At 45.1% G+C, this 27651-nt stretch overlaps 1 protein-coding gene across 3 annotated transcripts in view; it reads right to left on the bottom strand.

Moving 5' to 3' along the window:
* The window catches only part of LOC137423036 (exocyst complex component 6B), a 392907-nt gene extending 365749 nt beyond the window's left edge, over positions 1-27158 (bottom strand). The window contains exons 1-2 of one of the 3 annotated variants that reach the window (XM_068109815.2): positions 27028-27158; positions 2179-2344 (exon numbers count right to left, since the gene is read on the bottom strand). In XM_068109815.2, the coding sequence (XP_067965916.2) occupies positions 2179-2344; positions 27028-27125 (264 nt within the window). In that variant the 5' untranslated portion in view covers positions 27126-27158. Of the gene's footprint in view, positions 1-2178; positions 2345-5148; positions 5602-26798; positions 26998-27027 lie in introns of those variants that run through there. The other 2 variants (XM_068109816.2, XM_068109814.2) reach the window with 2 other exon arrangements.
* Positions 27159-27651: the final 493 nt, after the last annotated feature.

Here is a 27651-nt window from a genome sequence, read left to right as displayed (position 1 = left end):
ATAATTCATAAGGGAAAATGTTTAAATTATATGAACACAAATGCACATCATTACACTTACATTAAAAGTGTTTACAAATAAAAAATACTGTGAACCTTTCCAAAGGGTTAGCTCAATCTTTTTCCACGAGTGACATGTTACTTTATCGAAAACGAACTGTTTGTTTTGCTTCAATCATGCATGATTCCCAAAGTGCATCTTGATCCCAGAAATAGTTGCCGTTGCAATAGCTCTGAGTTTAAGCTTTAAGGATGAAATGGTATTCTGTATTATCTTATGAAGATAGATGTTGAGTATAAATTACATAATTTGAAACGTACTGACATCACATCACAGTCCTTGTGCTACTATTTTATTTTAGATCCAAAATAAAAGTTTATTTTTACTTACAGTACCATGAACCAGTCTCAGCGCAAGATTTAGACCTTGTCTTTATATATATATATATATATATATATATATATATATATATATATATATATATATATATATATATATAAAGACATATAAATGAACCATATATATATACAGTTGGCACGCTTGCACTTTTTTCAAATAACTCACAATTGTCTCTAAAATAAGTTTAAATTGACAAAATTATTTGACCTCCACAATTCTTTATTTCACTGTTAATGTTACAGAACCTTTGATTTTGATTCAGAACTTAATATATCCTTTTAAATCAGAAAATAAAAAGAAATAGAATTTTCAAAATTATTGACACCCTAGACTTAATATTTGGTAGCACAGTCTTTGAACAAAATAACTGCATCAAGTGCTTCCTATAGCCATGAATGAGCTTCCTACACCTATCTACTGGCAGTTTGGCCCACTCCTCTTGTGCAAACTGCTCCAGTTCTCCCAGATTTGAAGGGTTCCTTCTCCCAACTGCTGTTTTCAGATCTCCCCACAGGTGTTCAATGGGATTTAGATCTGGACTCATTGCTGGCCACTTGAAAACAGTCCAGCGTTTTGTCTTCAACCATTCCTGGGTGCTTTTTGAAGTGTGTTTGAGGTCATTGTCCTGTGCAAGACCCACTGACATCCGACGGAGACCCAGCTTTCTGATACTGGATTGAAGTGACACCCAGTGCATTCACACATTCAAGGCACCCAGTGCCAGAGGCAGCACAGCAACACCAAAACATCAGTGAACCTCCTCCATGTTTGACTGTAGGGAAGGTGTTCTTTTCTTTGAAGGCTTCATTTTGTTTTCTATAAACCTAGAGATGATGTGCTTTACAAAAAAGCTCCAATTTGGTCTTATATGTCCATAGGATATTCTCCTGGAAGGATTTTGACTTGTTCAGGTGTGTTTTGGAAAACTCAAGTCCGGCTTTCTTATGTCTCTCTCTCAGCAGTGTGGTCATCCTGGGTCCCCTACCAAAGAACCCCCATTCATTGAGTTGGTGACGGATGATGCAAGTTGAAACTGTCGTACCTTGAGTCTGAAGGTCAGCTTGAATCTGTTTGGCAGTTGATCGAGGTGCTTTCTCGGCCATTCGAACAATCCTTCGGTGAAATATTCGATCAAGTTTTCTCTTGCAGCCACGTCCAGGGCGGTTGGCTACAGTGCCATGGACCTTAAACTTCCTGATAACATTGCGTATGGTGGACACAGGAACATCAAGGTCTATGGAGATGAACTTGTAGCCTTGAGATTGTCCATGTTTGGCTACAATATTGTCTGACCTCCTCAGATAATTATTTTGTTTTCTCTCTTTTCTCCATGCTCATTGCGGTACACACAGTGACACAAAACAGCAGAATGAGTCCTTTTCTCCATTCAAACTGGTTGAATGAGTGATTTTTATATTGCAGGCACCTGCAACTCACCACAGCTGAGTTGAATTCCAAAGTAAAGGAGAATCACCTGCTTGAAATATTAATTATTTCTAACAATTTCTGAAAGGTGCCAATGATATTGTCCAGGCCATTTTCGGATTTCTGTGTGGAATAAGCCAAGATTTAGTAATCTTTTCAGATTTTTTTGTTTTGTTCCACTGCAGACCAAAGAAATACATATGTGGATTTCAAAATATTTTTTAATTTCAACAATTTTCTGGAAGAAATGGTGCATTATATGAAAAAAGTGCAAGAGTGCCAATATATTTGGCCACGACTGTATGAATGAACAAAAGAAAAATAAAGAAAAATCTTGTTCATTAAATGTTTCACCTTGACTTTCTCAGCCTCTCCACGCACTTTGAGGAGTTCAGTGATAGAGTCAACAAAGCCCTGGTAGTGGAAGTTGCACATCTTCTCGATCTCACGGTCATGGCCCTTGATTCGCGTTTCCAGTTTGTCAAGAAAATGCTGATGTTCTGATCCATCATACACCGAGCTGCACACATACATGTGAATACAAAGAAGAACACATGATTCCAGTGACCTGAAAAAGTATTCACCCCCCTCCATAGTTTTCATATTTTGATGCCACCTGAGCTTATTTCATGATACTTTCAAATCAAACTTAATACATAGTAGTTTGTAAAGACTCTCCAAAGTGATGAAGCTAAAAATGCAGCTAAAATGTGAATAAGTCAGATTAACAGAGAAAACCAGATGATTATCAGTTCCATAAGTATTCAAACCCTTTGCCTAATTAACCCTAAATCACTTCAGGAGCAAATTATTTGTTTAAAAGATTACAATACAAGTGTAATAGGTTTCATATGTATGTAATCAGTGGTTTAACTTTAAAATTCAGCTACCCAGCTTATTTAAGAAGTTTTAAGGTGCAACTCACTTGACTTGGCCAACCAACAAGACAAACATGAAGACCAAGGAACTTTCCAAAGAAGTCAGACATAAAGTGGTGGAGAAGCACCGTTCAGGAGAGGGTTATAAGAAGACTTCAGATGCTCATTATCCCTTCGCTTATGGTGAAATCCATCATTAAGAAGTGGAAGCCATATCATACCACGTAGACGCTAACCAGATCAGGTCACCCATACAAACTCAGCAGCCAGGCAAGCAGGAAACTGGTTCGGGATATCACTGTAAATCCAACAATTTGAATTTGAAAGATCTGCAAGGCTCTATGTCTGAGATGGGGGTCAGTGTTCATTAATCAACAATATACCATTCTCTTTACAAAGCTGGCCTCGATGGACAGGTGTCAAGAAAGAAGCCATTACTGAAAACAATGCATCTAAAAGCTTGAATGGAGTGAGTGAAAAAGCATCTTAATGATACAGCAGGCATGTGGAGCAATGTTTTGTGGCCAGACGAGACAAAAATTTAACTTTTTGTTCTAAATTCAAAGCTTTACATCTGATGCAAACCTAACATTGCACATCACCCAGTCAACACCATCCCGAGTGTCAAGCATGGTGGTGGCAGCATCATGTTATGGGGTTGCTTTTTGTCAGCAAGGACTGCCAAGCTTGTCAATACAGAAGGGACAAAAGGAAGGTTTAAATTACAGGAGAATCATTAATGAAAACCTGCTTGAATCAGCCATGAATCTGCAACTGGGTCAGAGATTCACATTTCAGCAGGACAATGATCCGAAGCACAAAGCTAAAGCCACGCGGGAGTGGCAGAATAAGAAGAAAATAAATGTTACTGAGCGGCCCAGTCAAAGTCCTGACTTGAACCCAATTGAACATCAATGGCGAGACTTGAGGATTTCAGTCCATCAAACTTGGCAGAACAAGGACAATTTTCACATGAATAATGGGCAAAGATTTCAGCATCTCAGTGCAAAGCTGGTAGAGGCCTACGACCAAAAAGTCTCGTAGCAGTCATTGCTACAAAAGGTGCTTCCACCAAGCACTGACCGAAGGGGCTGAATACTTTTACAACTAGTGAAATTTAATTTGAACTTGTTTTTTGCAGGTATTCCTGATATGTGACCTCATTTAACTATAACAGTGTTTAGCTTGATCTCTTCAGTTATGAATAATAAAGTTAATTTGGAAAAATTGTTTCTACATAATTTGTAATTCATCGAAATGTGGCAATATTGGTAGGAGTGAATACTTCGCAGGCCACTGTACACAGCATGTTAAGAAAATTAGAGGAAAGTTACGTTGCCTAACACTTAAGGTACTTGAAGTACCCACCCCGTCCATGTTTCCTAACTTCTGTCTCAACTCACCTCTGACTTGTAACTTCAAAATAAGTAGTTTCCAATACTTAAGAACCAACCAATACTGCAAGCATCTTATTAGTAGGGGCGAACACCAATACTAATCTACAGTTTTGTTTTACCCCTATAATTTTTGTTGCTGCTTCTGCTTCTGCTACTGCTACCATTATTGTTGTTTCATTGACAAAGCATTTCAGTTGACCTTTTGCTATGAGCCTCAAAAAAGTAAGTGGAAAAAATTCAACCTTGCCGAACAACAACATATGGATGATGAATGAAAGAGCATTGAGTGAAGAACAGGATGCAGAAGCAATAGATTAATCAATGGGAGCACTCCATCCCTGATTTCAACACTTCATTGAAACATGGCACATGAACAATTAAATTTCAGAAACTAGGCCATGAGGCAAGGAAATATGAGGTGGGAGGATGGCACAAAAAACAATTAAAGTGCTTTTGGCAGAGCTTCACAATTCATAAAGAAAATTCACAAATTTATTGACTCTAGCCAAGTTATTTGAAGACTGCAAGGTAAAGTAATGTGAAAGTGAAAAGAAACCTACGCATGCACGTGCACAGACTAGACAACGCAAGACATCTTCATAAAGTTAGACCTGCATACATTTTGTAATTAATGCTTTGAAAATGTAATTTTTTTTAAAAGGATGGTAAATCATGCATTGCACAAAACAATTTTATACTCTAATCAGTATTGATATCTGATACATACCAAAAGAGAAAAGGTAAGAATTTATCTTTAACTACTAGTGTCGATTTGTCTGTCTGCACCAAGCTGTTACATATACACTCCTACACCTCTGGACCGATTTGAACCAAATTTGTCACCGAGGTAAAAGGCTGTACAGGCAAAGTTTTTGCGGGGTTAGTGGATCCTATGGCCATCCTGTCAGTCCCAATGAACAGTCAATTCAGAGGAACAACAATCTGCTCGTAATAGGTGGCCATAGTGTAGAGTACTTTGCTAGTAGGGGGCTGGAGTGGATACAAAGCACGTTGCTGCTCGTATTGCCATTTTGTTTTTTAATATTCACCAATTCTGTCGCTCAAGATTTTGGGTCTCACTGTCTGCCGTGGTCTTTCCTGGGAGGACCGCATTTCCAGGATGGCCTCCGGGACTGGTCGCCGAACGGGCATCCTCCGTCATGCAGGCTCCTTTCTTGGCGCTGCTGGGCGTCTCACCACGTACAGAGCTTTCGTCCAAGGCTTTATGGGATGCTGTTCTCCCCTCTGAGCTGGTTCTCCTGCCTCACGCCTGGCTTGGCTTCACTCTGTGGAGGTCGGGGCTTTTGGAATAATTGGTGTCTCCTGTGCGGTGGGGCTGATTGGGTGCGGTGGGGTGGTGCGGTGGGGCTCCCAGCGGTGGGGCTGATTCTGAAGGCCTTTCTCTCTCTCACTGCAGGCAGGTTGGTGGTTTTTCTGTCTTCTACCGACTCCTCTCCTGCCGAGCTCCCCTGCTCTGTCTGTGATGTGTCCCCCAAATATTCCTGCAGAACGCACAATATGTCAGCAACCCTCTTTGGTGAAACTGCCAAAATCAAGGCTCTCTGCCCTCTCTCTCCCCCTTTTGTCTCCTGCTCCCTTTATTATACGTTTTATGTGCGTTTCTGTTTTCATGTGTTTAATGTGTTCGCTCTCACAGAAGCCTCGACTTTGTATACAAACAAAAAAAAAATTCACTTTACAGGAGACTTGCACAAAATAAAAGAATCACAAGTTGTCCCATAAATTAGATTTTTAGATATTCCCAGAAGATGAAGAAACGATTATACAAAGTGTCGTTTTTACATGAAACTGTCGAACAACACATTCTACACAATTTATTTTGTCTGGCATTTATTGACCCAATTTTTTTTTCAGGTATGATTGAAGGCATAATATTCTTCGTTTTGTAACATTCATTTTCAAATTCCATCTCGTCACCCAAAATTTTACCTCCCCACTCCCCCCCCCCCCCCCCCCCCCCCCCACTCACACTTACAAAGTTATGTCGAGATAAATATCAGATGGTGCAGCATATGCAAAGTACAAACAAAATAATCTGCACACATGCTGGATAAATAGCCTCAAATACTTTACTTTACTTCTTCTGGTTCCTTCTGATGACTCCAATGCACTATTTGGTTTTCCATTACATTACGATTGTACCGTATCCTGATGCTGTGTGGATTCTGCTTCCTCGCTGATGGACCTCTGGTAGCTTGCAACTGTTGCTGCGTTTTTGCCTGAAGAAGAACGGCTGAAATCTATCTATCTGGGTTCTTCCCAACATCTTTGTTCCTTTCACATTTCTTTCTACTTTTTCATATTTCTTTCTATTCATTCTAATTCCTGCTTCCTCTTTATTTCTCTCTTTATCTATCAGTCTTGGGAGAAGTGAATTCGTGCAGAATTTTTTCTGGAAGGTTCACTTGGCTGCGCCTGGATGGGTTTGAGGGTAGAGGAGTAGCGGCTGAAATCCGAATCCTATCCAGGTTCCTCCTGATGACTCCATCTTTGCTCTTTACTTTTCTGGTTCCTTCTGATGACTCCAATGCACGATTTAGTTTCCCATTACAATACCACATTCAATCTTACACAAAGGATTGTATCAGCCTTGGCTAATGATACTACCCCACAGCCTTGTGCTGCATAATAAAGAAGATCGATAAAATTGTAGTTACCCATTCATCACTGGTCACCAGATTGTTATCTATGACAATACCATGTACTGTAGTTATTTATTTAAATTGAGACAATTGTACAAGTATTACAAATAATGAACATCCGAAGGGTGGTATCGCGGTTTGTTTGTTTTTTGCGTATTTTCTGTGAAAGTTGCAACTTCCAAATGATAGGCTCAGTATCCAACGATTGCTCAATGACTGCTAGTACCTCATTCCTACAAGTATTGCCAAATATTTCAGAAATGCAAGGGCTGGCTAAACTTCCCTGGACTTTCACACATTAAATGGAGTATGAAGAGGAAGAGGAATAAAAGAAAGAGCAGCAACAACAACAACAACAACAACAACAACAACAAAATGCTGGAAACTCATGGACAAATTATTTGACACTTCACTGAAAATGGAAATACTTTAGAAAGCCAAATTATACAATCAAATGAATGTGAATATGTGAATGTGATGTACTCCAGCATCTTAAGCTTGCAAATTCCCACAAGATGCAGCACGACTGATAAAACAATATTTTCGAGAACTTGATGTATACATGTGTTATATGAACACATACAGTGCATTCAGAAAGTATTCAGACCCCTTCACTTTTTTCACATTTTGTTATGTTGCAGCCTTATGCTGAAATCGTTTAAATTCATTTTTTCCCTCATCAATCTACACTCAATACCCCATAATGACAAAGAGAAAACAGGATTTTAGAAAGTTTTGCAAATTTATTAAAAAGAAAAACTGAAATATCACATTGACAATGACATAAGTATTCAGACCCTTAACTCAGTACTTAGTTGAAGCACCTTTGGCAGCGATTACAGCCTCGAGTCTTCTTGGGTATGACGCGACAAGCTTTGCACACCTGAATTTGGGGATTTTCTGCCATTCTTCTCTGCAGATCCTCTCAAGCTCTGTCAGGTTGGATGGGGACCGTTGGTGGACAGCCATTTTCAGGTCTCTCCAGAGATGTTCGATTGGGTTCAAGTCAGGCCTCTGGCTGGGCCACTCAAGGACCTTCACAGAGTTGTCCCTAAGCCACTCCTGTGATGTCTTGGCTGTGTGCTTAGGGTCATTGTCCTGTTGGAAGGTGAACCTTCGGCCCAGTCTGAGGTCCTGAGTGCTCTGTTTCAGGTTTTCATTACGGATATCTCTGTACTTTGCTCCGTTCATTGTTCCCTCAACCCTGACCAGTCCCCCAGTCCCTGCTGCTGAAAAACACCCCCACAGCATGATGCTGACACCACCATGCTTCACCGTTGGGATGGTATTGGGCAGGTGATGAGCGGTGCCTGGTTTCCTCCAGACATGACGCTTAGAATTTAGGCCAAACAGTTCAATCTTGTTCAAGAAACCCCTCAAACATCGCACAGCTGAAACAATTCTGCATGGAGGAGTGGGCAAAAATTTCTCCCTGTCGATGTTAGAGACTGGTAGATAGTTATAAGAAACGCCTACTTGAGGTTGTTTCTGCCAAAGGGGGCAATACCAACGATTAGAGCCAAGGGTGTACTTACTTTTTCCACATGCGAAATTTGCATTTATGTTTATTTAAATTATACAATGGACTACAAAATGTAAATGTTTCATGATATTTGTTATATTATATCACCTTTATCTGTCAATATTGTTGAAATGAAGATCAAATAGCTGTATGTTGAAATATGTTGAAAAAGTCAAAACTCTGCATGGGGCATACTTACTTTTTCACGTGACTATGTCAATGTGATATTTCAGTTTTTTTCTTTTTAATAAACTTGCAAAACTTTCTAAAATCCTGTTTTCTCTTTGTCATTATGGGGTATTAAGTGTGGATTGATGAGGGAAAAAATGAATTTAAACGATTCCAGCATAAGGCTGCAACATAACAAAATGTGAGAAAAGTGAAGGGGTCTGAATACTTTCTGAATGCACTGTATCTGGTATGTTGATATATCTCCATTGGTGGTGTTAAAATAACTCAAGTGGAAAGACAGCATTGGCCATTTTCAAATTAAAATGGTAAAACAAGTAAACGCAAATTCAACGCAGTTACACAAGTCAATTTCAAGTTAACTTACATGAATAAATATCAAGTTAATAAATAAATTTCAAATACAACTTAATTTGTCCCAATTTGTGGAAAATACACCATCTAGCCTGTATTGCACACAAATGACAGCATGTATAATTATAAATTGATCACTATTCTTCCCTCAGAACTACAGGGTGAGTCATAACTTCCAGGACACGATTCGAGCTGCTTATACAAGATTTGTTTATAGCATGTATTTATACTGTTTTCTTTTTTTTTCAGATAATACAAAGAATGCATTAAACCAAGATAAGACACCAGTCCATTTACAGTGGAAGAGAGACTGGTGGCAGTGGTGTGGTACCATGAGACGAAAAGCACAAACAAGATGATGAAACAGGTGCAAGACGACTTCGTGGAGAATTTACGAAAGCCAGCTCCATCAAAATCAAGTCTTCATCTTTGGGGGAAAAAGGCATTTCAGACTGGAGGTGTACTCGACAACAAGCGCAGTGGACGATCAAAAGAAAAATATTTGGAATTCAAAACATTAAAACATCCTTTCTCAGATCTCATTAAAAAATCATTACAGAAATAAACGTTCTGCAGAGTTGGATGTTTTGTATTCATCATTACGGTCGCATAATTAAAGAAGAACTTCACATGAAACCATATAAACCAACTGTAATTTGTGAATCGTCAGATGCAGATCATGAAAACAGGTTGACAGCTCGTGACAGACTGCTGCAGCAATTCAATGCAATTCCTAAAAGGTCAAAGGTTATGTTTATTGAGGAGTGTGCTGCTTATCTCAGTTCATCTCCAGCAATGTTTACTTTTGAAGTGATGCTAATCCACATTATGTTGAAGAAGTGCAAGACCATTCACCACGTTATGGTTTGGGCGGCGTTATCTGCCCACCACCTCAGTCATTGATCCTTACTTTTTTATGCGTTGTTCAACCAGCAGTCATATCTGCATCTTATTATAACTAGTGAGATACCCGTGCGACGCACGGGTGGGAGGCCAGAAGCAAACGGGCAATGCAGATACGGCGAATGCGAAAGCATGAAACCAATAAATTCCACATTCCTGTAGCACCTTCAGTCGCACGTCAGACATGGACAGCAAGTTCGTGAAGGACTTCCATGAAAAACGGACCCGTTCGCAAACAAACGGGTACGTTCACATATAGAAACATTGATCGTGGGACCGTGGCGAATCTGCGTATGGCGATCCACGAAGTTCACGTTCAGAAAGTAGAAACCATCATGGCATGTCGTCATTCACTTGAACTCGATATCTCTTTTTTCATTCCAAACAACATAACTCCAATTAATCACAAAATAAACTTTTAACAACATTGTTAACGTTTCCTTCATTGTAAAAACTACAAAATGAACAGTTAAACGGATTTTGAGCCGATAGCTGTTACGGCCTTGGCAAGATCGATGGAGACAGCGATCCGTTAGCTTATACACCACCCAAATAGCTATGTGGAATTCTCTCATGTAGAGATAAAATGTCGTTTGAACTTTGGCCGAGGTCATTATTTATTTTTAATGATGTTTATATACGAATAATGTTTAATGATGTTTATATTGGATTTGGGTTGTCCTTTCCGCATATCTCGTGGGATTGTAAGTTGGAGAGACGGCCGTGATGGCGGGGAGGGGGATGGAAATCTCTCAAGCAGGGATTCAACCAGTGTCCTTATAAAAGGTCTTTGTCCGAGGTCACAGAGTCCGATCGGTGCAGGCGTTTTTGCGGCACCCGGGAAAACAACATCGTCACAATGAAAACATCGTCACAATGAACGTTATGCGAACGCGAATGTTATGCGGGAGTCCAAACCTGAGAATGCTGGAGACCAAAGCTGAAATTGGGAAAACTAAATAGCCTATTTTACTCCTGGAGATTCCAGGATTACCCACCCAAAATATTGTTGCGATCGGTTCAGCAGTTTTTACGGTACCTTCGAATGGACAGACAGACAGACAGACGGACGGACATTTTTTTTTTTTTGTATACAGAATCGAGGCTCGTGAAAGAGCTAACATTTATCACACAAGCAAATCAAACAGACAAACAAAGGATATAAAAAGGGGAGCGGTAGACAAGATGGGGAGAGAAGGGGAAGCACACAACCACAACATTTGAGAGCAGGGAGAAGTGTGGGAGCGAGAGGGCTTGGGGGGAGGAGGCGTGGGAAAGGGGGGGGGGGGGGTGGGAGAAGTATAAAACACAAAGACACCAAGGACTTCCAGGAAAGCAGTTGGTATTTCAAAAAAGTGGATTTGGGGTGAAATTAGCAGGGGTAGAAAAGATCAAGGTTTTGGATGGGGGAAGATAAGAGATGGTGGTGAACAGCTGTTTTAAAGACCTGGAGGGAAGAGTGGGATTGAAGAGAGTGAGGGAGTTTGTTCCAGAGGCGGGAGAAAAGAGGAATGAAGGAGTGAAGATGAGCAGAGAGTCTTGATTTTGGCAGTATAACCATAAGAGGGTTGCAGGCAGATCTTGTGCGACCTGTAGGAATATTTGGGGGACAGAGCCCAGAGAGAGCTGGGGGAGCAAGGCCGGAGAGGAGTCGGTAGAAGACGGAAAGACCACCAACCTGCCTGCGGTGAGTAAGTGAAAGGCCCTCGGAGATAGCTTCATCGCAGGAGATTCCAATGATTCTGAACACTTTGGTTTCAACAGCGTGAAGACGAGCTAGGTGTGAGGCAGGAGCACCAGCCCAGAGGGGAGAGTAGTATTCCATTGAGCTGCAGATGAAAGCCTTGTATGTGGTGATGAGGTCAGGAGTGCCAAGGAAGGACTTCGCATGACGGAGGATGCCCAGTCGGCGACCGGCTTTGGAGGCCAGATTTGAAATGTGGTTTTCCCAGGAAAGATCATGGCAGATAGTGAGACCCAAAATCTTGAGTGACAGAACTTCTTGGAGAGGATTATTCAGAAAGTGGATGGGAGGGTTGTCTAGTCGGTCTTTTCGGAGAGACATCGTAAGAGTGTGAGATTTGTCAGGATTGAAAGACATGTTCCACTTGTTTGCTCAGTCTGTGATTTTGTCCAGGTCTGCAGAGAGTGAGGAGGCTGCAGACTGCCGATCTGAGGGATGAGGAATGGAGCGGCAGAGAGTGGAATCATCAGCAAAGAGATAGAGAGGATTTTCAAGAGAGTCAGAGAGATCATTGATGAAGACCAGATAAAAGCACAGGGCCCAGAACACTACCTTGTGGAACTCCAGCCAGAACAGGAAGGGGGGATGGGAGAAATCCATTCAGGGCCACACGTTGACTACGACTAGAGAGGAAGTCCGCCAGCCATGCGTGGAGATTTCCATGGATACCAAAGGAGGAGGGTTTGGTGAGCAGAGCGGGGTGCCAGACCGTATCGAAGGCACGTGATATGTCAAGGGAGACAGCTCTAATTTCCTGTTTGGCATTGAGGACCTCCATCCATTGTTGAGACAGCAGAAGCAGCATGTCCAGAGTAGAGTGACCTGGTCTGAAACCAAATTGATGATCAGAGATCAAGCCATTGAAGAGGAAAGATTTCATATCCGAAGCAATGATGGATTACATGACTTTGCTGATAATTGGGAGAAGGCTGATTGGTCTGTAGTTGCTCGGATCTGTTTTTGCACCTTTTTTGTGTAAAGCGGTGATGTTGGCTGATTTCCAAGCAGATGGCAGATGACCTTGAGCAAAAGAGAGGGTGAAGAGAACAGAGAGAGGGAGTGAAAGAGTGGAAGAACAGGATTTTAGGACCCGTGGGCTGATGCCGTCAGGTCCAGTTGCAGAATCAGAGTCGAGGGTTGACAGAAACGTTTCCATCTTGTCAGGAGGAAAGGACACAGAGTCCAGGAGCAGCTGGGTACGACTGGGTACGGTGGGTACAGAGTGGGATGGGTTTGGGACACAAGATTTTGAGGCAAACACAGAGTTGAGGCATTCAGCTTTTTCACGTGCGAAGTCAGCTGTGTAGCCGTTTGAGGTAAGCGAGGGGATGGAGGGGGAACAAACACCTGAAACAGATTTGACCAGATGCCACCAGGATTTGGAAGAGGGAGACAGATAAGAGAGTTCGGTCTTGAGAACGGAGAGATATTGTTTCCTGGCTTTCCTGAGGGTGGACACACACTTGTTTCGGGCTTTGTGAAAGGAAATGAGATTTCCTTCCGTTGGATTTGCTTTCCAATAGACGAAGGCAAGTTGTTTCTGGGCAACAGCCTCACCACAAGATTCCGTGTACCATGGACGGGAGGAAGGTTATGACAACTGAAGACGAGATGGGATAAATCTGTGCATGAGAGAGAGCAATTTACTTTGGAAGAATTCCCAAGATGAGTTGATGTCAGAGGCGGTCAAGATGGGAGACCAGTCCAGATGATTGATGGCTGCTTGAAGACCGTGCCAGTTGGCCTGAGTGAAATGCCAGACTCGATGCTGAGGAGGCTCTTTGAGAATGGTCAGAGAGATGTGCACTTTAACAGGCACATGATCAGATGAGCCGATTGGAGCAGAAGAAGAGCAGCAGACATTTTCAAGGAAGTTAGTCATAACCAAGTCCAGAAAAGAAGATGCTCCGTTGACTGAGATCCGGGTCGGGAAATTGACAGATTGTCAGTCCCAGTGAGTTGCAGAAGTCCTTTGCTGAGGAGCCATGGCTGGTGAGAGAGGTACCCACACCCAGCCAACTAGTATGGTGACTATTGAAATCACCACATATGAGGAAGAGAGAGTTGGGAGATTGGGAGTTGGGAGATTTGGTGAATTATAGTAAGATTAAATAGCCTATTTTACTCCTGATGGTGGCGAGGGGGTTGGAATTCTCTCAAGCAGGGATTCAACCCGTGTCCTTATAAAAGGTCTTTGTCAGAGGTCACCGAGTCCGATCGGTGCAGTCGTGCATCGATCGGTGCAGCCGTTTGTGCGGCACCCGTGAAAACAACATCGTCACAATGAAAACATCGTCACAATGAACGTTATGCGAACGCGAATGTTATGCGGGAGTCCAAACCTGAGAATGCTGGAGACTAAAGTTGAAATTGGGAAAACTAAATAGCCTATTTTACTCCTGGAGATCCCAGGATTATCGACCCAAAATATCGTTGCGATCGGTTCAGCAGTTTTTACTGTACCTACGAACAGACAGACGGACATTTGGTGAATTATAATTTTATATTAAGAAAGAGCAAACATATATAGTTATGTATGTTGATATGCGACCAAAACGTTTACTTATTCTTCTTCAAATAAAATTAACACCCAAAACACAGAACGTGAACTCTTAATTACGTTTAAACTGATGAGACCCCTCAGACCTTTGACGACCCTTTAAGTCCCCCAAGACCAGCAAGATCCCTGAAGACCCAAAATACCCATAAAAACCAAAAATACCCTGATCAAGACCCAAAACACCCAAAGGACTCTGAAAACCCAAAAGCCCCTGAAGACCCAAAACACCCTGAAGACCCAAAACACCCCGAAGACCCAAAACACCCCGAAGACCCAAAACAACCCGAAGGCCCAAAACACCCCGAAGACCCAAAACACCACGAAGACCCAAAACACCACGAAGACCCAAAACACCCCGAAGACCCAAAACACCCCGAAGACCCAAAACACCCCGAAGACCCAAAACACCCCGAAGACCCAAAACACCCCGAAGACCCAAAACACCCCGAAGACCCAAAACACCCCGAAGACCCAAAACACCCCGAAGACCCAAAACACCCCGAAGACCCAAAACACCCCGAAGACCCAAAATACCCGAAAGACCCAAAAGTCCCCAAAGACCCCGAAGTCCCAGAAGACCCAAAATACCCCAACACCCAAACACACCAAAGACCCAAACACCCCAAAGACCCAAACACCCCAAAGACCCAAACACCCCAAAGACCCAAACACCCCAAAGACCCAAACACCCCAAAGACCCAAACACCCAGAAGACCCAAACACCCTGAAGACCCAAACACCCTGAAGACCCAAACACCCTGAAGACCCAAACACCCTGAAGACCCAAACACCCTGAAGACCCAAACACCCTGAAGACCCAAACACCCTGAAGACCCAAACACCCTGAAGACCCAAACACCCTGAAGACCCAAACACCCTGAAGACCCCAAACACCCTGAAGACCCCAAAATACACCAAGGAACCAAAATACCCCAAAGACCCCCAAAAACCCAAAGATCCAAAAGACCCCGAAGACCCAAACACCATAAAGACCCAAACACCATAAAGACCCAAACACCATAAAGACCCAAACACCATAAAGACCCAAACGCCATAAAGACCCAAACGCCATTGTTACATATTTATGTGAATGTATGTGAATTACCATGCAGGTCTTTGCTTCCGTGTGTAGTATATTAAGTTGTTGTGTAGTTGTTGTGGTTGGAGGGTCAGGAGCCCTTCTGAAAGAGTGGCAGGAAACGGAAGTGGCCGGAAACGGAAGTGACCGGAGAGGGAGAAGGAAAACGACACGAGGAAAAGGAAGGGTTTTTCGTCTTCCTCGCCCCGCTCCGACAAAAGGTGGAATCGACCTTGCGCTGCGTGGAAAACGCGCCGTTTCGAAACCCGTCTGGCGAGAGGAGTTACCTGGGCGGTAAATACCTTTTGACACGTCCAGTCACCGTGAGTTCGTGCACGAAACCAAGCGTCCGGGACAGTTTGCCCCGTCTACAAAGACGCGTACGGGTCCGCACGTTGGGCCTCGCTCGCGTCGGAAGCCGCGCTGGGTTTTTGCCCCGTCTACAAAGACGCGTACGGGTCCGCACGTTGGGCCTCGCTCGCGTCGGAAGCCGCGCTGGGTTTTTGCCCCGTCTACAAGGACGCGTACGGGTCGCACTTTGGAGCCTCGCGCGCGTTGGAAGCCGCGCTGGGTTGCCCCGTTGCTTGGCAAGGAGGTGCGCTGCAACCGCTGTCCCCAGTACGAGACGGCAAGTTTGGAGCACGTCCGCCCGGGGTTCGTTCAACCGCCCGTGTGCGGAGACGAGAGACATTGTGGGAGACATTGACCACGGAGGGAGTCAGGAGTGGGGCTCACGTGAGGAATATATAAGATGGCCATCTTAGAGTTTGTGTAGATGAGTTTACATCCTTGGAATATTGATTGTGCATTGTTGATGGTTGGTGGTTGCTCAGAGAATATTATTGATTATTCCGGATCCTTGGTGTGGGGTTTCTTCTTGACCGGAATTCATCTTGATTGCGTTACGAAAGCGTATAAACCATATATCTTTCTGGCGGGGTCCCTCCCACGGTCCGGGGGTCACCAAGACCAGGTAGTTACCGGGAGGACCACGTAACAGAATTGGGGGCTCGTCCGGGATTTAAAATTGTATAAAATAATAAAATAATAATATTTTTTATTAATTAAAATTTATTAATTAATTATTAATTGGTAAAAAAAATTTTTTTTTGAGAAATTGGGGTAAAGTCTTGGGTGAAGGTTAACAGGTGTTAACGATAGGCACCATGGCGTTTGTGGCACAGAACTTTGGGGTAACACCGAGTGAGGCACAGTTCCGAGCGTTGCTAAAGTCGGACCTCTTGAAATTGGCCAAACATTTTAACTTGGAGGTCCGAACTAATTTGAGGAAGGCAGAGTTGCAGGCCACGGTGATACAATCTATGGTGGGATTAGGAAAATGGGACGAGTTAGCCTGGGAGTGGCTACCCGAAGAACCAGAAGACGTTGAGCTCCGGAAACTGGAGTTGCAGTTACGGAGCCAGGAACGGATTAAAGAAGAAGAAAGGAAAGCAGAAAAGGAAAGAGCAGAAGAAGAAAGGAAAGCAGAAAAGGAAAGAAAAGAAGAAGAAAGGAAAGCAGAAAAGGAAAGAAAAGAAGAAGAAAGGAAAGCAGAAAAGGAAAGAGCAGAAGAAGAAAGGAAAGCAGAAGCGAGGAGAGAAGAGAAACAAGCAGAGGAAAGGAGAGTGGAACGAGAACTCCAGGAAAGGTTAGCAGAAGAAGAAAGGAAAGCAGAAGCGAGGAGAGAAGAGAAACAAGCAGAGGAAAGGAGAGTCGAACGAGAACTCCAGGAAAGGTTAGAAGGGAGAAAAGCAGAGGAGAGAAAAGCGGAAAGGGAATTAAAGGAACGTGACATGGAGCTTCAGCAAGAAATCAAATTCAAGGAGCTGGAGTTAATGAGAGAACGGGGAGAGGCACCACCCTTGCTGACGGGGTCGACACCTAACCAGAAAACCTGGGATGTGGGCAGACATGTGAGGCTGGTTCCACCGTTCAGTGAAAAAGAAGTCGCGAAATTTTTTCCACACTTCGAGAAAGTGGCTCGACAATTAAACTGGCCGGAGGAGGCCTGGACCATACTCGTGCAAAGTGTGCTGGTGGGGAAAGCTCAGGAAATTTATTCGGCGCTACCAATGGACCAATGTGCAGAGTATGAGGTACTGAAGAAGCACATCCTCAAGGCCTATGAGTTGGTTCCGGAAGCTTACAGGCAAAAATTCAGGAATGCCAGGAAGAGGGAGAGTGAGACCCATGTGGAGTTTGCCAGAGTGAAAGAAAACATGTTTGATCGGTGGTGTGAGTCAAAAGGAGTCGGGAAAGACTTCGAGACATTGCGGGACTTGATCCTGGTGGAGGAATTCCAGCAGTGTGTCCACGAGGACATCAAAGTGTACCTGCAGGAAAAGAAGGTACCAAAGTTGTGGGACGCAGCCACCATGGCAGATGATTATGCCTTAACCCACCGAATAGGGGTCCACGAACCTAACTCCTCGCCTAGATCTCCGCAGGGGAGGTGGGGAACAGCAGGTGCGGAGAACGACCATACATGGCGGCGGCCTCGAGATGATTATGGGGACAACTATGATACCCCACCGGTTCGAAATCAGAGGGATGCGGGCCCAAGACAAACTTATAGTTCGGGGGGCCCGAGGCAGACCCCAAGTTTTTCCTCCGGGCCTACTTGCGCGTTTTGCAAGAAACCTGGACACTTGATGTCCAGTTGTTACCTCATGAAAAGGGACAACCCAGAGCGGAGTCCGACTATTACAACTCCGAATGCGATGGCTAGCGTAAGAAATCGCCATCAAAAGGGTTACCAACCATTTATTTCAGAGGGGTTTGTGTCACTGGATGGAGCCTCGACTAACCGGAGACCGGTTAGGATATTGAGGGACACAGGGGCACATCAATCTTTAATGCTTGAAGGCATTTTGCCATGGTCCGAGGAGACGGCAACGGGGGATAGTGTTCGTTTACAGGGGATCGGGGGCGGTGTTAGTGCTCCCCTTCATGTCATCCATTTGGAGTCCGATTTGGTGTCAGGACCGGTCACCGTCGGTTTACAAGCCACGCTTCCTGTAGAGGGTGTATCTGTGGTTATCGGGAATGATTTGGCCGGGGGTCAAGTTTATGGTAACCTGAGGGTTGGTAAAGAGCCCAGCAGGGAAAATAACGCCACACCAGCTCGGAATGGCGACAAAAGTGCCAAGTTATTTGTAGGGGGACTGAACTTCAAAACAGAGGAAGAAGTTCTGACCTCTGTCTTCAACAGATATGGGCCGCTGGTGGAAGTGCGGTTGGTAAGAGACTGGGAAACGCAACAGTCAAGAGGGTTCGGCTTTGTCACGTTTGCCAGCACAAAAGACGCCAGAGAGGCAGAGAAGAATTGGAATGGCAAGGATTTGGAGGGTCGGACCATAACAGTAGGGAAGGCATTTCGTAGGCGTCGAGAGGTCTACAGGAGAGGACAACTGGGCGGTAGTTTTGGTGGTGGCCGCAATCCATATTATTATGGAGGCTCCCTGAGTTACGGCCGCTCCCGAAGGAAGGATTGGCAAAGTAGTGGCCGAGAAGGAGACCGCTATGCATGGGACTACAGGGACCAGTGGTCCCACCCTAATTATTAGGGAAGTTCTGAGAAGTTGAAGCACTGAAGGCGGCGGAGCCGCCGAGCCAAGATTCCTACACGAATTAACCGTGAACGCCGTTCCTAAAGGCGTCCATGTAGTGAACTTTCATGCACGGACTAACCGTGAACTCCACGTTCCTCAAGGCGCCCATGTAGAGAACTTTCCTGCACGGACTAACCGTGAACTCCACGTTCCTCAAGGCGCCCATGTAGAGAACTTTCCTGCACGGACTAACCGTGAACTCCACGTTCCTCAAGTTTCCTGCACGGACTAACCGTGAACTCCGCGTTCCTAAAGGCATCCATGTAGTGAATACTCGGCTTGGCCTCCCGGAAAAAGTGCTATCGAGTTGTTTAACTTTGGATCTTTGATCAACCCCTTAACCTTCATCCCCAAGAAACTGACGGTCAACGTCAGAGGGTCATGAGGTGGAGTTTGATTTGGCAGGGACAATGTCGTGGCGGACGCTTTGTCCAGATTGAGTTAATCTGGGGGGGGGGGGGGGGGGTTGAGTTATCTGGGTTGTTTCTCCAAATTGGCCGGCAAAGAAAGTTTTCGCTGGGTTCAAACTTTCTTTCTTGAAGGGGGGGAGTGTTACATATTTATGTGAATGTATGTGAATTACCATGCAGGTCTTTGCTTCCGTGTGTAGTATATTAAGTTGTTGTGTAGTTGTTGTGGTTGGAGGGTCAGGAGCCCTTCTGAAAGAGTGGCAGGAAACGGAAGTGGCCGGAAACGGAAGTGACCGGAGAGGGAGAAGGAAAACGACACGAGGAAAAGGAAGGGTTTTTCGTCTTCCTCGCCCCGCTCCGACAAAAGGTGGAATCGACCTTGCGCTGCGTGGAAAACGCGCCGTTTCGAAACCCGTCTGGCGAGAGGAGTTACCTGGGCGGTAAATACCTTTTGACACGTCCAGTCACCGTGAGTTCGTGCACGAAACCAAGCGTCCGGGACAGTTTGCCCCGTCTACAAAGACGCGTACGGGTCCGCACGTTGGGCCTCGCTCGCGTCGGAAGCCGCGCTGGGTTTTTGCCCCATCTACAAAGACGCGTACGGGTCCGCACGTTGGGCCTCGCTCGCGTCGGAAGCCGCGCTGGGTTTTTGCCCCGTCTACAAGGACGCGTACGGGTCGCACTTTGGAGCCTCGCGCGCGTTGGAAGCCGCGCTGGGTTGCCCCGTTGCTTGGCAAGGAGGTGCGCTGCAACCGCTGTCCCCAGTACGAGACGGCAAGTTTGGAGCACGTCCGCCCGGGGTTCGTTCAACCGCCCGTGTGCGGAGACGAGAGACATTGTGGGAGACATTGACCACGGAGGGAGTCAGGAGTGGGGCTCACGTGAGGAATATATAAGATGGCCATCTTAGAGTTTGTGTAGATGAGTTTACATCCTTGGAATATTGATTGTGCATTGTTGATGGTTGGTGGTTGCTCAGAGAATATTATTGATTATTCCGGATCCTTGGTGTGGGGTTTCTTCTTGACCGGAATTCATCTTGATTGCGTTACGAAAGCGTATAAACCATATATCTTTCTGGCGGGGTCCCTCCCACGGTCCGGGGGTCACCAAGACCAGGTAGTTACCGGGAGGACCACGTAACACCATAAAGACCCAAACGCCATAAAGACCCAAACGCCATAAAGACCCAAACGCCATAAAGACCCAAACGCCATAAAGACCCAAACGCCATAAAGACCCAAACGCCATAAAGACCCAAACGCCATAACGACCCAAACGCCATAAAGACCCAAACGCCATAAAGACCCAAACGCCATAAAGACCCAAACGCCATAAAGACCCAAACGCCATAAAGACCCAAACGCCATAAAGACCCAAACGCCATAAAGACCCAAACGCCATAAAGACCCAAACGCCATAAAGACCCAAACGCCATAAAGACCCAAACGCCATAAAGACCCAAACGCCATAAAGACCCAAACGCCATAAAGACCCAAACGCCATAAAGACCCAAACGCCATAAAGACCCAAACGCCATAAAGACCCAAACGCCATAAAGACCCAAACGCCATAAAGACCCAAACGCCATAAAGACCCAAACGCCATAAAGACCCAAACGCCATAAAGACCCAAACGCCATAAAGACCCAAACGCCATAAAGACCCAAACGCCATAAAGACCCAAACGCCATAAAGACCCAAACGCCATAAAGACCCAAACGCCATAAAGACCCAAACGCCATAAAGACCCAAACGCCATAAAGACCCAAACGCCATAAAGACCCAAACGCCATAAAGACCCAAACACCATAAAGACCCAAACACCATAAAGACCCAAACACCATGAAGACCCAAACACCATGAAGACCCAAACACCATGAAGACCCAAACACCATGAAGACCCAAACACCATGAAGACCCAAACACCATGAAGACCCAATCACCATGAAGACCCAAACACCATGAAGACCCAAACACCCTGAAGACCCAAACACCCTGAAGACCCAAACACCCTGAAGACCCAAACACCCTGAAGACCCAAACACCCTGAAGACCCAAACACCCTGAAGACCCAAACACCCTGAAGACCCAAACACCCTGAAGACCCCAAAAGACCCTTAAATAACCCAAAAGACCCTTAAATAACCCAAATAACCAAAATACCCCAAAGACCCATGAAGACCCCAAAGACCTCAGGAAATTAGAGCTGTCTCCCTTGACATTTCACATGCCTTCGATACGGTCTGGCACCCTGCTCTGCTCACCAAACTCTCCTCCTTTGGTATCCATGGAAATCTCCACGCATGGCTGGCGGACTTCCTCTCTGGTCGTAGTCAACGTGTGGCCCTGAATGGGTTTCTCTCATCTCCTCTTCCTGTTCAGGCTGGAGTTCCCCAAGGTAGTGTTCTGGGCCCTGTGCTTTTTCTGGTCTTCATCAATGATCTCTCTGACTCTCTTGAAAATCCTCTCTATCTCTTTGCTGACGACTCTACTCTCTGTCGCTCCATTCCTCATCCCTCAGATCGGCAGTCTGCAGCCTCCTCACTCTCTGCAGACCTGAACAAAATCACAGACTGGGCAAACAAATGGAACACGTCTTTCAATCCTGATAAATCTCACACTCTTACGATGTCTCTCCGAAAAGACCGACTGGAAAACCCTCCCATCCACTTTCTGAATAATCCTCTCCAAGAAGTTCTGTCACTCAAGCTTTTGGGTCTCACTATTTGCCATGATCTTTCCTGGGAAAACCACATTTCAAATCTGGCCTCCAAAGCCAGTCGCCGACTGGGCATCCTCCGTCGTGCGAAGTCCTTCCTTGGCACACCTGAGCTCCTCACCACATACAAGGCTTTCATCCGCAGCTCTATGGAATACTGCTCTCCCCTCTAGTCTGGTGCTCCTGCCTCACACCTAGCTCGTCTTCACGCTGTTCAACAGTGTATCAAAATACATGTAGTATCAAATGTCAATGTTTAGCAAATTAGTAGAAAAGTTCAATTTCAGGTAGAATCTTTAGGGAAAGGTTGTTAGTAATAACTGAATAACCGCAAAGTTCACAGTTGGTTTTGTTACTCTAAGTAAAGTACAAACCTTAAAAATTGAGCTCAGCTGAACTTTTGAAATAAGACAAAGGACAATGATAATGGTCAAGGTATCATTCAGTCATTCTTCACAAAGTATATGAGATAATCCAAGAGAAATGCGTGATAAACATAGTTATATTATTTTCATCTCATTTTATCTTTTATAATTCTGTTACTGAATAGCATGAAGCACGAATCATAAAGGTAAAACAATTGTTTGGAAGGATATACTTAATATTAGGACAAAGTCAAAAATAACAATAACATAATATACATAAGATATACATATCATTTTCAGTCGAGATCAATAACAACACGTACTTTACACCATGGTGTAAACGACATGCCTCCACTTCGTACAGTATTTATTTGTGACGTCATGACTGCATACTCAATTTTTCCTCAACACTGCACTTTGTTGAGTCCTCAAAAATGCACTCACCACTTGTGAAATCGATCGAACAAACGGTTTTCGAGAAAAAGACAAAGAGACATATGTTCTTCGGGGATTTGAGCTTAAAGTCGTTTTGGAAATTTGTCTTGCGATTATGGACCCAGAAAGCAATTCCATGGCTGACGATTGGTATAGGAATGTCTGTTCTGACGCTTAGATACAGAAATTCTACTAATTAATATATCAATTTAAATTTTGGAACATTGAGGGTTAAAAAAATAGGAAAAATAGGAATTTCCACCAAAAAATAGGAGATTTATAGGATCCTATTAAAAAGTAGGAATAAATAGGAAAAATAGGAGGGCTGGGACCCCTGCTGTTGAAACCAAAGCGTTCAGAATCATTGGAATCTCCCGCGATGAAGCTAACTCCAAGGGCCTTTCACTCACTCACCGCAGGCAGGTTGGTGGTCTTTCCGTCTTCTACCGACTCCTCTCTGGCCTTGCCCCCCCAGCTCTCTCTGCTCTGTCCCCCCAATATTCCTTCAGGTCGCACAAGATCTGCCTGCAACCCTCTTATGGTTAAACTGCCAAAATCAAGACTTTCTGCTCACCTTCACTCCTTCATTCCTCTTTTCTCCCGCCTCTGGAACAAACTCCCTCACTCTCTTCAATCCCACTCCACCCTCCAGGTCTTTAAAACAGCTGTTCACCACCATCTCTTATCCTCCCCCATCCAAAACCTTGATCTTTTCTACCCCCGCTAATTTCGGTCCCCTTGTGTTTTATACCTCTCCCCCTCCCCTTCCCACGCCTCCTGCCCCCAAGCCCTCTCCCTCCCACACTTCTCCCTGCTCTCAAATGTTGTGGTTGTGTGCTTCCCCTTCTCTCCCCTTCTTGTCTTCCGCTCCCTCTTTTTGTATATTTTGTTTGTCTGGTTGATTTGTTTGTGAAATAAATGTTAGCTCTTTCACGAGCCTCGATTCAGTATACAAAAGACCCAGAGGAACCAAAAGACCTTTAAGACCCAAAAGCCCCTGAAGACACCGAAGACCAAAAAAAACCAAAGACCCAGAATACCCTTAAAGGCCCAGAGGATCCAAAAGATGCTGAAGAACCAAATGGCCCTGAAAACAAAAAACACCATGAAGATCCAAAAGACCCTGAAGACCTTGAAGACCCAAAAGACACCAAAATGGTCAAATATGCCCATCCCTCTGAAACGATGTGCGGTGAGTCATGCTTGTATGTTTAAGAATTACCTCACACCTGAACTTGAACGCCGTGGACTAGCCCATGAGATGTATTTCCAGCAGGATGGGGCACCTGCACATCATGCATGTGTGGTACGAAATTACCTCAATCAAATTTTACCCAACCATTGTATTGGCAGGTCTTGACCAACTCTTCTGTGACCACCGCACAGTCCTGACCTGAATACTTGTGACAATGCTCTGTTTGGGTACATGAAAGCTAAGGTTGCAGAACATCACATGGCATCTTTTGATGAACAGAAACAGCATATTCTGGAAGCGTTTGGCACCATAACATGGTATTTTGCATCAGTTTTCACACCGCACGTGGAGAACATTTTTATTGTGCCATGACATTGGTGGACGCCATACAAATACACTTGATGTCTAAGGAGGTATTGGAATAAGTTATTATTACTCCTGTTATTATGTATCACTGTTATTAATGTAATATGTTAATATGAATACGCATCGTGTGGAGTGAGAGCTTCGTCGACAATAGTCAGTCGATCAAGTACGCAGCCCTCGCAAACATCTGTAGGCCTAGGCCTAGCTAGGCTAGGTTGTTTGATCTTGGAATTAGAATTAAAATTCAAATTAATTTTATTGAATGGATAGATTGGGATAGAATGCAGGACTTACCTACTGTAGGCTATATAGTCTAGACTTCTAGTCGACTGGACCAGGTACGTAGGTCCGACTGGCAGGTACGTACTGAAATCGGTGTACCTGGCTTAAATGAAGTTGGTGTAGCTGGCGGAAAACTGAAGCCGGTGTAGCTGGTGGAAAAAAGAAGTCAGTGTAGCTGGCATAAATGATCGGTTTCGAATTCAAAATCCGTTCTGTACAGTACTGTATTGTAATTTATTGATTTTAATCACCAGGTGAAAATAATTTTAATCAACAGGTGAAAATAATTTAGCGGTCGCGCCAGACCAAAGCAAGATCACGTGAACAGGAAGGCGGATCATTGAAGGGACAAGATGGCGGATCATGGAAGGGACAAGATGGCGGATCATGGAAGGGACATTTCAAATGACAACATGAAATTTTGTTCCAAAGGGAATGGGGAAAATTTAAAAAAAAAAAATTCTGTGAAATTTGAAATGAAAGTGAACTTTTGACTGGATTTACATAAAATTTTGAATGGATTTACATATACATGCAATTGCCATAGAGGTTCGCTTACGAAGCTCTCTATTACTCTTGGGGCTTAAGGCTCACGCTGGTAGTTGGTGGCAACAAATCTTGTTTCAGCAGCTAAAACCGTCTCCTGAGACTTATGACTCACATTGTACTGTATAGACTTGTTTGTACTGTATTTAAATTAAAGAACAGACCTCATGTGCATCCAAGTCAATAAAACAACTGCTTAAACCCAACTGGGAGGTGTAATGGTTCGAGCATCCGCTCTGAGTCTGGGCGGACTGGGTGGTGTAGTGGTGAGAGTATCCGCCCCGATTCTGAGCTGACTGGGTGGTGTAGTGTTTAGAGCATCCGCTCCGAGTCTGAGCCTGACTGGGTGGTGTAGGGTTTAGAGCGTCCGCTACGAGTCCGAGCCTGACAGGGTGGTGTAGTGGTGAGAGCATCTGCCCCGAGACTGAGCCGACTGGGTGGTGTAGTGTTGAGAGCGTCTGCCCCGAGTCCGAGTTGACTGCGTTGTGTCATGTTTAGAGCGTCCGCTCCGAGTCTAAGCCAGAATGAGTGGTGTAGTGGTGAGAGCATCTGCCCGAGACTGAGCCGACTGGGTGGTGTAGTGTTTAGAGCGTCCGCTCCGAGTCTGAGCCTGACTGGATGGTGTAGTGTTTAGTGCGTCCGCTCCGAGTCTAAGCCAGAATGAGTGGTGTAGTGGTGAGAGCGTCCGCCCCGAGTCTGAGACGACTGGGTGGTGTCATGGTGAGAGTGTCCGCCCCGAGTCTGAGCCCGACTGGGTGGTGTAGTGGTTAGAGCGTCCGCCCCGAGTCTGAGCCTGACAGGGTGGTGTAGTGGTTAGTCCTTCTGCCCTGAGTTAGAGCCGACTGGGTGGTGTAGTGGTTAGAGCGTCCGCCTCGGGTCTGAGCCTGACTGGGTGGTGTAGTGGTTAGACCTTCCGCCCTGAGTCTGAACCGACAGGGTGGTGTCGTGGTTAGACCTTCCGCCCCGAGTCTGAGCCTGACTGGGTGGTGTCGTGGTGAGAGCGTACCGCCCCGAGTCTGAGCCTGACAGGGTGGTGTAGTGGTTAGACCTTCCGCCCCGAGTCTGAGCCTGACTGGGTGGTGTCGTGGTGAGAGCGTACCGCCCCGAGTCTGAGCCTGACAGGGTGGTGTAGTGGTTAGACCTTCCACCCTGAGTCTGAGCCTGACTGGGTGGTGTAGTGGTTAGGCCTTCCGCCCAGAGTCTGAGCCGAACTGGGTGGTGTCGTGGTAAGAGCGTCCGCCCCGAGTCTGAGCCTGACTGGGTGGTGTCGTGGTGAGAGTGTCCGCTCCGAGTCTGAGCCTGACTGGGTGGTGTCGTGGTGAGAACGTCCCCTCCAAGTCTGAGCCGGACTGGGTGGTGTCGTGGTTCGAGCGTCCGCCCCGAGTCGGAGCCTGACTGGGTGGTGTAGTGGTGAGAGCGTACCGCCCCGAGTCTGAGCCTGACTGGGTGGTGTAGTGGTGAGAGCGTACCGCCCCGAGTCTGAGCCTGACTGGGTGGTGTCGTGGTTAGAGCGCCCACTCCGAGTCTGAGAAGTCACTGGTTCGAACAATGGAACCCCGGTCGAGTCGAACCAAATCCATTTTTTTAATGGTACGTGCCGTTTCCTCGTTTGATGCTCGGCATCTAAAAAGGATAGAGCATGGACAACCATATGTTGGCAATCATTCCTTTATCCCACCCTGGTATCTCCTCTTAAACAGGAGTGGCCGTCTTAGCCGACAAATATCTATGGTAAGAGACCGTCATTCCACCAACCGATTTCTCAATGCATTCCAGGGACATCATTTCCGGACCCTTTTGCCTGTCGCTGCATATTAATGGCATGCACTAGGTAAGCTGCAGGTACGGACAGGAAGACCATGCAAACACCCGGGCCTGCAGCCCCACTCGCGTCCGGAAGCGGTCCAATTGGGCACCGCCAGTGCAAAGCCCGCGAACACCAGCTACGCCGCACAACGTCACCGAGTCAGGTCGCGGTGCTTACCGCAGCGTGGGCCCGATGCACGCCGTATCGGTGCTCTCGATTTCCCGTAGTATGCGTTCATGCTCCGCGACTGTCTCCAAACTTTCGAATTCCGCCATCTTGGCGCAATGCACGTCTGCTGTCTTCCTTCCTGCCTTGAGATGTAATAAATCCTTCAGAGGATGGAGTCGCGGAGGAGTGATATATAAAGTAAGCACTGTCATAAATAAATGGCAGAATACGCTTTCGACATCGTGTGAGTGAAACAGTTGAGCAATCTTGAAGCAAACACAGACAACGCTGCTACTAATTATACTGTCATGACTTCTAGACATTGTACAAAGATATTATTTTTACTTTATTCCTGTTGGCGTGTTTATCAATTTGCTGCTTTCTAAAGGTTTTTGTTTACCCTGTGCTCTCTAATTTATCGGATAAAAAAAAATACCTTTTTCGCTTTCAAGACACCAACGCTGCTCCTTTCCTGTAGGCCTACATTTTTATGTCGATCCTGAGGTAATATAAATATGATCGAATTGATTTTCCAACGTTCTAATATTTTAATTAATCACGAGCTCGTCTCAAAGATGCAATTAGTCCTATTTTCGATCCTCGACCAAGAGACATTACCTTATAATATAAATT

This window comes from Myxine glutinosa, chromosome 3 (genome assembly GCF_964187855.1).
Source record: "Myxine glutinosa chromosome 3, kmMyxGlut1.1, whole genome shotgun sequence".
NCBI lineage: Eukaryota > Metazoa > Chordata > Myxini > Myxiniformes > Myxinidae > Myxine > Myxine glutinosa.
This window is presented reverse-complemented; position numbering and strand designations above follow the sequence as displayed.